The sequence below is a fragment of the Micropterus salmoides genome, unplaced genomic scaffold (assembly GCF_014851395.1).
Source record: "Micropterus salmoides isolate LMB-PRFRI ecotype aquatic unplaced genomic scaffold, ASM1485139v1 Ms_hic_scaffold_17, whole genome shotgun sequence".
In the NCBI taxonomy this organism is placed as follows: Eukaryota; Metazoa; Chordata; class Actinopteri; order Centrarchiformes; family Centrarchidae; genus Micropterus; species Micropterus salmoides.
In genome coordinates this window covers 619854-632682 of record NW_024040817.1, presented here as the reverse complement: position 1 = coordinate 632682, position 12829 = coordinate 619854, and the positions used below count along the sequence as shown (strand labels likewise).

Genomic DNA, 12829 nt, shown 5'->3' with positions numbered 1-12829 from the left:
ACAGAAACCATAACGCTAGATATTTCAAAAACATAACCATACTGTAATGTAATGTATGTAAATGTACTTTAATTAGAATGAAACTCATGGAGTTAAAAGTTGTAAAGTTACATTTTACTGAAACACACTGAGAGGTTACAATAATAAGAAATGTCATTTTGTAAGTTTTCCTTTGTTTTAGGTGAGTATTTTATTTAAATTCAATGCACCTCCATGTGGATTTGTAAAATGTGAAATCACTTTCATATTTTGTTATTTTGATATATTCTGTGTTGTTGTTTTTTTGCTGATGAGTCTTCTCATCATAAAGCCTAAAATATTTTTTGTTTAAACTTTGGTAGATGTATTGACAGGACTGAGTATATTGTCTTCATGCAAACACTGATGAAATAGGTGTGATGGAAATTTGATATTTTTTTGATATATATTTTGAAATTTGATAGGGCATGCAAGCTGAAGATTTATACAAAGAGGACAAAGTGATAAAATAGCCATCAAAAGGGGCTGAAGAACTCTGTACTAACCAATCACAGTACGAGAAAACGGACAGTAGGTGAGACCGGTGGACAACAATGGACATTGGTAGACAGAGATTGTCTGGACAGATACAAAACAGATCCAAATGGACTGAGCTGGAGGGGGCGGGACGGACGCTAGTGACAGGAAACAACTGGGACACACACACACTGGGTGAGTCACAATTTCTCACAGAAAAATAAAAACTTAAGCAAATTGAAGGTAAAAAAACAAAGTAATACTATATTAATTTATTAGTAAATTCTGATGAGCTTGAACAGCCTACATTGGTGATGAATGATAACCACAAAGAGTTTAGCAAACTGCCAAAGTAGCTGTTAGTAAATTTAACCCCAGCAGGGGATAATATTGCTACATGATATGTTGAAAACAGCCCAACAGAGCGGCAGGTATTGCATATAAGGTATCATAATAATGAATTTCGATGACATAGTTGTTAAACACTTATTTCAGTTATCAGAGCACTGAATGAGTGACCCCCATGTCACACACACACACACACACACACTAAGAGACCTTTGGATACATGCACATAGACTCATTACACTGCACAGTACACAGTTCTGATGGACAGGATGCAACAATTTTTAATTATTTATGGAATAGAGACAGTGGGAAAAAAAAGAGAGAGAGAATTATTTCAATATCTGCATCAAGGAGCGCTGCGCTGTTGTTTTGTTTCTTTTTCTCCTTCTCTGATCTTAGCAGTACCAAGGGGGACATAAACACATGGCGAAGCAAAGTGATTTGGAAACGGATGGATTTGGGGATGCAAGTCCGCCCGGAGTTGGCTGACTGACAACAGGCCCATAAGTTGGAATTTGAGTACACTGGTTAAAACATTAAACTGTGACCTATGGTGGCCCATAGGTTTCAGGCCAAATACAAAAGCCACAACACGAACACAAAAAGCCACAACACGAACAAAAAAGCCACAACACGAACAAAAAAGCCACAACACGAACATAAAAGCCACAACACGAATACAAAAGTCACAACACGAACAAAAAAGCCACAACACGAATACAAAAGTCACAACACGAACAAAAAAGCCACAACACGAACAAAAAAGCCACAATGGAAGTTGACAACGAAAGAGACGTTAGTAACAGTGGATTACTGTCTGCAGAACACAGCTACACAGTAGTACAGCGACTATGTAGCTGTTCCACATTCAGGAGGTCTGGGTTCAAATTATAGAAAGAACTTTCTTCTTCCTGTGACTTTTTCCCGCATAATGCCAAATTAGTAAATGTAGGCCTAAAAAAGACGTTATTTTCCACTGCCAGGAAGCAAGTGATCCACTGTTACTATGAGTTTTTTACTTTTGCATTGCCAAAATGCTGGATGGTAGTTGTACTTTCTGATGCACAAATCGAGGAAGAGACAAGCCTGAGCTGTGTTAGGTGAGGGGCTCCCCTCAAGATAAACGTAAACATTACCGCAGTCGAGCGGCGGCAGGGAAAGTTGTGCTATCTGTGACTTTTCGTCGATGGGCGTGTCCGTGGCGTGGCGTCAAAGATCAACTCTTCGCCATGACACAGGAAGTTGTTGTAACTTCAGTGTACATGCTCACATCTGAACAAAACTTTACGTGCTTGATAAATGTTCCACCCCGTAGACATCCACACGCCAATATTAATTTATATTCATAGCGCCAAGTGCTATGTAGTGCCACAAAGGGGACACAGGAAGTGACGTAAAACACCTTCATGCAGCGTCGGAAGCGCATAGCAAATTCACAGCTGCACCGGCAGAGATCCAGAATATGCAACACGGCCGCCTCACACACCAACGCGCGACACGTGCAAGGGCCAACGCTGCTTGCAGCTTTAATTGTATTTGTGTTGTGGCTTTTGTATTAGGCCTGAAACCTACAGGCCACCGTAGTGACCTCATGTCTGAGGTGCAAATTGAATGAGAGTGTATAGCTATAGTTAACACAAAGTTTGATTTGATTTGATGTGTGAAATAATATTTACTAAAAAAAAGAAGCGCTTGGAAATATTAAACATGTTTTCTTTTTGTTCACTGCTGCAGGCTGGAGTGACCTGTACGCACCCACATTTTCAAAAAGATTGTGCTGAAGGCCAACCAACAGAGCAACAAAGTGGTGGTAAATGCATTAGTGCACCCGTGAGCAGTGCAGGTTTCACAGCTTTACATCAAAGACTACACATTTCTCTGTTGGTGATTTGGCAAAGGTCTGTTTTTAAAATTTTTATATTTCCCACGCGGCTGGTCAGTTTCCGTTCTGAAGTCCATCACACACAGCATGCTGAGATGACCATTGTGTTGCTAAAGTGGTTCGCCCACAATGGCCTCACACAAGGTTAGTCTGTCTGTCTCTAATTGCAATTCGAATAGACAGAATAACTTATCTGGGAATGCGATCACAATGAGAGTAAAGCTCTCTCTCCCAATGCATTCAAGCCTTTTCATCTATTCCAGAACCAATCACCATAAAGAAGGTGATGATGATTTTATGGACAAGAGATCCTATTACTAAAAAAGATGAACAGAGAGATAAATCTCTCTCTCATGATTCATGGTGAACTAATAGTGCACTTGACTAACTTGAACTGACGAAGCTGAGCTGACAGAGCCTCACTGACTGAAATGGCTCTCTATAGTCTGCCTGTACTCAGGTACTACAAAGACATGACCTACATTTGGACTTAGGCTGCTGACCAAAGGACGATCACATGACCTGTTTTGACACTACATCTTGGAAGCAGACCAGATGCCCGGTGCTTATTGTCATGTTGCTTGCTGTGTCCGTTGCTTTTATGTTATGCTGGATGTTTCTTTGTGTGCTGCTGCTGTGTTGATGATAAAATGTGATGCTAAGATGTGAAAGAATTACTGTCTTGTTGTCATTGTTGAAAGTTTTCCCTCTCCTAAACAGGAGCAGTGGCCAGAGCCTAATATCTAACACTAACCAATTCTTCTTCTTCCTTTTTAGTTTAGCCTTACTAGAAAACTACAGAGTTCTGGTGTTGCAAAACTGTAACTGTATCACTAATGAAATATTGTGGTGAAGCAAGACACTGGTTCATGACACACCCTCACAACTTTTGTCAAACATGCTCAATCTGCCTAAGACACAACACAGGGAGGGGATTACAGGTTTCATTAGCAGCACATCCACCACCAGATGAACCGTTTTTAGCTAAACCCAAGCAAAGGCAAAAAAGTACTGTTGATGATAGTTGATATGTTTCCAAAATGGATAGAAGTTTTTCCCTCTCCAGCAACAAAGCCGATGCAGTCTCCCGCCAGGAGGTTTTGTGGTGGTTGTGGAGGCTGAAAGAGCTACATGGATACATACCAGCCACTGCAGGAAGGTGCCTGCACCAGAACAGTAACAGATCAACAAGCGTGCACAATCAGCAACTGAACCACTGTTTTCCCTGACCTTGTGTTGTGAGTGAAGGAGGGATTGGGAACGCTTAGGCACCCTTTGTCTCGGACTCACAGGCTGTTAGACAGCAAACATCAACACAAGGGAGCTAGTGGGAAAACTCCTGGTCTCACCACTGCTGATTTAAGAGTGAGTAGCATGTTTGTCTCTGGAAGGAGACATCCATGGGACCCAGTCAGACACCCAGACATTTGTGGGCCTACGAGGAACAACACAGATGTTTGCTGCCATTGCAATAGCATTAACAGTTCCTCTGTTGCAGTTCTTAGATCACAAGCATGATGCACAAAAGCCACCACAACAGAACACCACAGTGAACTACACACAGGCATTGACATCACATAGCAGTGTTAGAGGCAAGAGAAGCACCCAAAGAGGCTGGGATGCTTGGATAATTTTAATAACTCCTCTTGTACGTTTGTGCCCAACAATACAGCTCCAGATGGTTCGGTGACCCCAGTGCTGGAAGGAATGCGTTCGCTACGAGAAGAACTTGCAGAGAACTCTGAAGTGGACACTAATATGTTTGACTGGTCTGATTCTGTATTTGCTAAATAAAAAGCCTTAGTGATGCCCATACTAGCAGGCCTAATGATTGCTGTAGCGCTGTTACCTCTCTGTGGATGTTGCATTATTCCATGTGCCAGAGGTTTGACTGTAAGAGCTATTGATAAATGTGTGTCTATTCAAATGATCACACTCCATGAACAAGTGAACATGCCATTGTTGTAGCAGCAGAACTGTGATGAAAGGAAGGACCCAGATTCGTTTTCTTGGTTAAACTGGTGTAGATTACATCATGATGCCTTTCTATGACCTGATGATCTTTTTGTAATGCTGTATATTCTTGAGTGATCAAAGAATGCTCACAAGGGAGGAGTATGTGATGGAAATTTGATATTTGTGTAGATAGACATTGGTCTATTCTGATGAAGCATGCAGGGTGACTGCATGCTCCATCAGAATAGACCAATGTGTCACTGTGTGGTATATGCAACACTGACATAAAATCTTTGGTTTGAAAATCTGAGATAAGAACCATCTCATGTTGAAAGTACTTTATATTTCATTTTTAATCCTTGAAACGTATTGAGTAATGTAGATTTGTACAAACTACATTTTAAATGAATTCATGAAAACACCCGCTTTCATTCTTTCATTCACACCTTGTTTATACCTGCATTTAGAAAGTTCTCTTAATGCAGCTATAAAGAGAAACTTTACAGTGTCTCTGCTAAACAGAGACTCTGTAAGGTGAGACTCAAGGAGAAGAAGAAATTACCTCAGATATAATCCTGCACTGATAAAATGAAGGAAAATGCATCTTTGTTAGTAAAAAATAAAACTATCATGAAATATTATTTAATTTGAAATAACTTTTTTTATTTTCTTACAGTGTGAACAGCATGAGCATTATTACATCAATGAAGCTTCATTACTTAAAGTTGAATATTGTTAATATAATCTGATGACAGAGTAACAGTCACTATAACAGAAATGAAAACAACAAATTTGAATGAACTGGTCTTTATTGTGTTGAAATAATCCAAATTAAATCCAGTACACAAACTTTAACCATGAAACATGTGATTAGAGAATGACTTAAGGAAAGAAAGAGACACAGACAGAGAGAGAGTTACAGAGTTCAGAGAGCAGAGTAAAACCAGTAGCAGAGTCCCAGTGAGTCAGGTCAGGACTGGGAACACTGGTCTCTCCTCAGTGTCTCTGAGAGCGGAGCCTGGGAGCCCTGGGTGGCCTCACAGGTCACAGAGCCCACCTTCCTCCACTGGTCTGCAGGGAGCCTCAGGGTGCTGCTCCAGCTGTAGCGGCCGTCCTTCTCCAGCACCCCGGGGCTCCTGCTCTCCTCCCAGCTGCTGCTGCTGCTGCTGCCGTCCACCTTCCAGGCCAGACTCCAGTCTGAGGGGAAGCCCTTGTTGGCCAGGCACATGAGCGTGGCCTTCCCCTGCTGCAGCTCCTCACTGGAGGGGGGCAGCACCGTCAGGGTGGGACGGACATCACCTAGGAGACACCAATCAGCTTAGAGGACACCTTTACTGTGTGAGAGCTGATTTTCTCCTTTAAGGAGTTTCTGTCAGATGTTTTTTCTGCTCCACCAGTCACTCACTCACACATTGTTTCACTTCCCTTTAAAAAGTCTCTCATGCAAATCAGCACAGAGAGAATCATCATACAGAATGACCTGAAATATATTAAACTACACTGGAAATAAATAACAAACTTTCTTATCAAGATCATCAAGAAACGTGACTATACAATAGATAATTTTGTGGAAACCAAAACAGAAATGAACTGACAACAATCAGATGTTCTTCATCTGGATTTCAAAGTGTTTCTTCACTTATATTAACAGCTATAATGTTGAGTTGAACCACTAGATACAGTTTAAACGTCGTTACTTTTCAAGTGCAAATTCAGTCACACAGGTATCACTGCTCAGCTGTATCACTTCACTTACTGACAGATACACTGACCACTGTGTTGAAAGTAGTGCCAGTTGTCCTTTCACTATTAATATGGAAATATTGTATTCTTTTTCCAAATTCATAACAATAGGCAACATTTTTAAAACACTCATATTTATCTTCACTTCAATTTTACATGAAGAAAATGAATTGTATTTAATCACAACAACAGCCATTATTGTGGTGAACATTTAAAATTAACTAATCTAAACATTTTTACATTCAGATTAAAGTTTTATATTTTCTCCACTTCCAAGTTGATTATATTTCATTTTGACAGGACTGTGCGAAGAACAGTTTAGTTAAGCTGCTCTGAGTTAGCCTCCATGGTAAAGGAAGAGAAATAAAAACATGAACAATAAGAGTTTTATAATTAAATCTATTTATCTGTCTTAAACTTTCAAAACTTGAATTTAAAGCAGGACTTGATAATATTGTATTTAGTATTTGAGCAGAAACTTACTTCCAACATCCAGTCTGGTTCCTCCACCAAAAGTCCACCACAGTGATACAAACTCATTGAGCCGCCGTACAAAAACCTCTCACTGTAGAGAGACACGGCTCTCTGACTTTGACAGACTGAACTAAAGCTACAAGCCCTCAAGATACAACTTTACCATTAAGGTTGGAAATAATGATTTCTGCTGTGGCTTAATATTGTATATTTACTATTTATATAATGAGTTGGTAAATTTCTATTAGTAAAGTGAACTTTGTTTCTTAGTGCAAATAATTTTAATAAACTTTATACATTAATATGGAAAGTCAAACAGTTTTCTGGCATGCTGATAATAAACGTTGAAAAATAGCTATTGAAATAAAAGTTTTGTTAAAGGTTTGACTTACTTCCAACATCCAGTCTGGTTCCTCCACCGAACGTGTACCACAGTGATACAAACTCATTGAGCCGCCGTACAAAAACCTCTCACTGTAGAGAGACACGGCTCTCTGACTTTGACACAAACAAACTCAACAAAAATAGTTTCTGTTTGTAACATTTTATCAGCTGACATGTGAAAATATGACTGTTTTAATTTGATATGTTAATTTTAGGGCTGCGTTAACGCATTATTATCGCGTTAAAGCATTCATTAATTAACGGCGACAGTTTTTAAAAATTATTATTTTGAAAGTCCGTTGCTCACTGGCTCTGAATACACATAGGCCTACAATCAAACCATGGGTCACAGGAGAGGTGGGATGTTGATCAGCCTGCAAAATAACCCAAACAAGCAGCGGAGAGGCTCCAACAGGTTCTCAGGTGAACAGACAGGGAAACGGCTCTCTGCGAGTGAACGGTAGGCGCTCTATGGATAGTAACCATGGCAACGGCTTCTGTGCGCTACACAGCCGTAGCCTTTAACTTAAATTAAAATTATACACAGACTAACTTTACCTGATAGGCCTGCATTTAGTTTTGCGGGGATGCTCTGCCATGTGAATTCCCTCCTGTTGATGTCCTGATAACTATTCAGATCCTGGAAACTCACAAACAGCGAGGATCAGTCTCTCTTCCAATGATTGTGCTGCGTGTCGCGTACAAAAAATTCAAGACAATTCAACTTTGGCAGCAGGCGGGCGTGTGCGTGAGGCGACCACGACCACGACAGTTTCACGGGAACCCCAGTACACCTTGTGCTCGACCACTTCACCTCGCTGTAACAGGGACACTTTCTACTGAACATAGACTGTTTTATGTTCCCAATCCCAAGAAAACTGGACTCTGATGGTAACTTGTTTCAACAAGCTAGATAAAAGGTAATTCCCTGGCAGTGGTAAATAGCTGTGGTTTAATATTTGATTTGATTACATTAATGTTTAAGTTGAGATTTACAAGAAATATTTTATTGCTCCTGTGTAAAGGGAATACTGCTGGTAAAAAGCTCTTTGCAAACCACATGTTAATGCATTTTTGTGTATGTAGCAGTACATTTAAGTCAAGCAATACACTACTTTAGAATTCATTATTCAATTTACAATTTTCAAGAAAATCATGCGATTAATTGTAATTAAAAAATGTAATCGTTGCCCAGTACTAGTTCATTTAGTTCAAATTAAATTTACATTTTTTTCTCTATCAATTAACTGAAATAACTCATAACATATTTTAAACAAGAGGTTTTTTAAAAATATCTTATCAATACTCAGGTAAATTGATTGATCCATTGATAAACAGCATCATCAGAGTAATCCAAGTCCCTGCTGGAGTCAGTCAGAGCATTTCCATAGAGAGCCACTTTGCATCAGCAGCACCATGCTCCAGTGCTCTGGGAGAGTTTATAGTCCTGAGAGTTGAACACTGGATGACTGACAGCTGTCCTTCATGACAACAGAAGCCACAGAAATCCTCCTCATCAAAAACATGACTTTGATCTGCGTCCTCATCTGGACTCTCCTCTGCTGCTGCTTCACAGGTAAAGTCCAGAGAATCAAACTCCTCTCCTCTATGAACATCCGTCCCTCTGAAATGAAGCCCACAAAACCATGACGCTGCTTTATGTTTTTGTCTCTGTATCCTCAGAGTCCAGAGGCCAGGTCACAGTGACTCAGCCTGGAGCAGTGAGCTCTGCTCTGGGAGGCTCCGTCTCCATCAGATGTACGACCAGTCAGGATGTTTTTGTTTATAACAACAACCACTGTTTAGCCTGGTACCAACAGAGAGATGGAGAAACTCCTAAACTCCTCATTTACACTGCTAGCACTCGAGCATCAGGGATTCCAGGTCGTTTTACAGGCAGTGGATCAAACTCTGACTTCACTCTGACCATCAGTGGAGTTCAGACTGAAGATGCAGCAGTTTACTACTGTCAGGGTGTTCATAACATCAACAGTCAGTAGTTGTTCACACAGTGACAAAGCGTCATACAAAAACCTCCCTCAGTCAGACTGAAAAGAAACTGAACTGACTGCTGCAGCTGGAAGCTACTGCAGAGACTGATACACTTCACTGAGGACACACACACACACACACACACACACACACACACACTTTCATCAAATAGATTGAACATTTCAACATGTTTGAACTAACCACCTATGAACATGTATCACTACAAGTTCAATGATTAAAAATATCTTAGTGCAAATCAAATAAATTTCTCCATCACAGCTTCTCTCCATTCATCCATATCTCATTATAATTCATTGTCTTGTCTGGTTTGCCAATTAATAAAAAAGAGCCAAACTGGGACAGTTAATGAGAAAGGTATTGGTCATGACCTTTGACCTCAGCCTCTCACTGGATCACAGGTTTTTCAGCTATTTCCAATTAAAATAAAATATGAACACACATCAGCACCAGAAACCTTCATAACCAAAGATAGCAGAGCAGGACAGAGAGGGCAGATGTGAAGAACAACATGTAGCACAGACTTACTGCTTCTGTTAAAATGGCTTCCTTTCACACCACCTCCTACCTGCTTTAGGATAACAGATAAACACTTATAAAATACTAGTTATCTGACCCTGTTGTAAACCCGGTCTCTAATGGAATGTGATTATTAAAAACAAAGACAGTAGTTATTCCCGTAATTGGACACCACTGATGAGATGAATAGGTCTTTTTTCTACATACACAGACTGAGTTGTCATCACTTTCATTGGGCCTGTTATTTAAAACATTCCTGGGGTTAAAATCTCACTGTCATGTTGTATCACTTTATGCTGATTATATATCCTGGTCTGTATTTCTGTTGCTAAAAATAAGATTCCTGATATTCTTAAATTTATTCAGAGACATAAAACTTACCATCATTTCTGGCTACAAATTAGGTCTAAACAACATATAAATCTTCATTAAGAGGAATCTCCTGTGATACGAGATAAACGGTGGTTTTATATTAACATGCTTTATAGTTAGTGGTACCCCAGTTATTAAAGTATGAACAAGTGACATTAAAAAAAGACAGTCTTGCTATTTATTGTGTCTTCATAACTTATTCAAATGACTGGTCCTATTATTAGATGTATGGCAAAAAAAATGCCATGACATGTCAAACTTAATAAAAAATATAAATATAATCCACAAGGAAAGCAGTATTTGATGAGATTTTTTATTGTGTTGAACTATTAAAACCACTAATAATACAACAGGCAAGAACACTTAATGTTAAAACGTGTAAAGGGAAAAAGACAGAACCAGAGAGAGAGAGAGAGAGCAGATGTGAAGTTTTCATGAATTTGGAAAAAACGTCTCGGGTTACGTATGTAACCCTGGTTCCCCGAGAAGGGGAACGAGACACTGCGTCAGTTACGACACTATGGGAACGAGATACCCACTAAACCGTGCCGAAAACCCCGCCTGCCCCAGTGTGCAATAAAGTGGCACGACTAAGAGGAGAGCGCACGAGTGCCAGGTGCCGAAGGAAGGTCAAGACTGTAAAACCGAATGAATGTGTGCGGAGTGGCCCAGCCAGCCGCTAAACAAACATCCTGCAAAGAGGCCCCGGAAAGGAGGGCTCGAGAGGCCGCCATGCCTCTGGTAGAATGAGCCCTCACAGCCACAGGTGAAGGCAAACCGCGCACCTGATAGGCCAGGGAAATAGTCTGAACAATCCAGTTGCCAATAGTATGTTTGGATGCAGGGAGCCCAGCCCTGGGGGACCCAAAACACACTAGCAGCTGGTCAGCCTTCCTCCAACGGGAGGACCTCAGAGTGTAACAATCAGTGCTCTGACAGGGCAGAGCAGATGAAGTCTCCCGTCCTCCGCCGTCACATGAGGTGGAGGATGAAATGCCTGCAGCACGGTGGACCCTGCCGCACAAGAAGGCACTTTAGGGATGTATCCTGGACGAGGGTGCAGGATAGCCCTAATATTCCCCCGGGGCAAACTCCAGGCTTGCGGGGAAACCGAAAGCGCTTGGAGATCCCCCACCCTCCTCAGAGAGGTGATAGCAAGGAGAAAGGCCATCTTGAGGGTCAAGTGCTTAGCCTCAGCTGACTCCAGGGGTTTGAAGGGGGCCTCAGCCAACGCCCCAAGAACCACCGCCAGATCCCAAGTGGGAACCTTGGACCGAGTCGCAGGTCTCATCCTCCGGGCACCACGGAGGATCCGTGTGGACGGGGCCCTGGAGCTGAGGAGGGTCTCGACTGCTCCGGTTGTTAGACCCGCCTCTAGGTACTGTGCCCCCTCAGGGGCCAGACCCACAGTCGCCATATGGCGGGGCAAGGGTGAAGAACCCGGCCCTGCGCCTGGGACAGCAGGTCTCTCCTCAGAGGGACCCGCCACGGCGGGCCGTCCAGGAGCGATCATGATGTCCGAGAACCACACCCGGGTTGGCCAGAACGGGGCTACGAGCAGTAGGCCGACATTGTCCTGGCGGACCCGCTCCAGAACCCCCGGGAGCAGAGTGATTGGGGGAAAAGCGTACAGACGTAGCCTCGGCCACGAATGTACCATGGCTTCCAGACCCAACGGGGCTGAAAGATGTTGAGACATATGTAAAAGAAGTGTTTCTTTTCTCATCTGCTGAGTTCAGTAACCTTGGCATAAGGCAGGCATCACTGCTGAACCATGGCAACAAACAGGTTTCACTACAAAGATAAAAAGTTAAAATGACATTTTGTTTCTGTGATGCATTCATGTTTAAAGGTTCAGTGTGTAAGTTTTAGTAGCATCTCGTGGTGAGGGTGGTGATTTGCAACCAACGGCTCACTGTGCATTCACGTGCTCCTCGGATGGTCCCATTTCCCGAGTTATGAAGTCATTCTTCCGACTTCTGGTGTGTTCATGCGCTCTTATGTCGGAATGTGGAATCAACATGGACGCTACTACAAAGATGTGTTAGATTAGCATTATCAGAGCATTTTAATTTCTAAATCCAACAATAAAAAGGCTGTGAAAACTTTCAACACATGGTTCTCTTTTAATATGTATATATGATACAGACTACCCCTGGCAAAGTGTTTATTATTTGTGTCTTCTTATATTTGTTTGCTGTTTTCTATACTTTTTTATGTCCCATTTACACTTTATTCTTCTTTTTGCAATAAAGGAAAAGGAAAATAAATCCAATTATTTCAACACCACATGAATGCACCATCAGTCACCGCTCAGCCCTTCTTTTCCAAGCACGCAGGAGAAGCTACGATGGCCGACACGTTAGGTCGGCTCTTGGGTTAAATAATATGTGTGGTCCTCCATTTGTCCAAATTTCACTTCTCTTCTAATAAACCATACTACTACTACTACTACTACTACTAAAGCTAAAATTACTACTACTACTACTAACGTTACTTGTTCTTCTTCTTCTTCTGCTGCTTGTTTTTCAGACGTATTCAATGTAGTGATGAAACATAGTCTGTAGAGCAGTTTCTCCGTTTGGGCTACTGTAAAAACATGGCGGCGCAACATGGCGACTTCCATGTAAGAGGACCCTCGGTGTA

General features: G+C 41.5%; 1 long non-coding RNA gene and 1 gene segment (V, D, J or C); one reads left to right on the top strand and one right to left on the bottom strand.

The window, feature by feature from the left end:
* The first annotated feature begins 606 nt into the window (after positions 1–606).
* On the top strand, positions 607–4540 carry LOC119907335. Its single transcript, XR_005445091.1, has 2 exons — positions 607–690; positions 4398–4540. It is a non-coding gene; the product is annotated as an uncharacterized LOC119907335 (long non-coding RNA).
* A 932-nt stretch (positions 4541–5472) lies between these two features.
* LOC119907334 lies at positions 5473–7321 on the bottom strand (the record flags this gene model as incomplete). The annotated part of the segment is given in 2 exon segments: positions 5473–5980; positions 7291–7321. Coding segments are annotated over 2 exon segments (360 nt in total), but the record flags the coding sequence as incomplete, so codon positions are not given.
* Positions 7322–12829: the final 5508 nt, after the last annotated feature.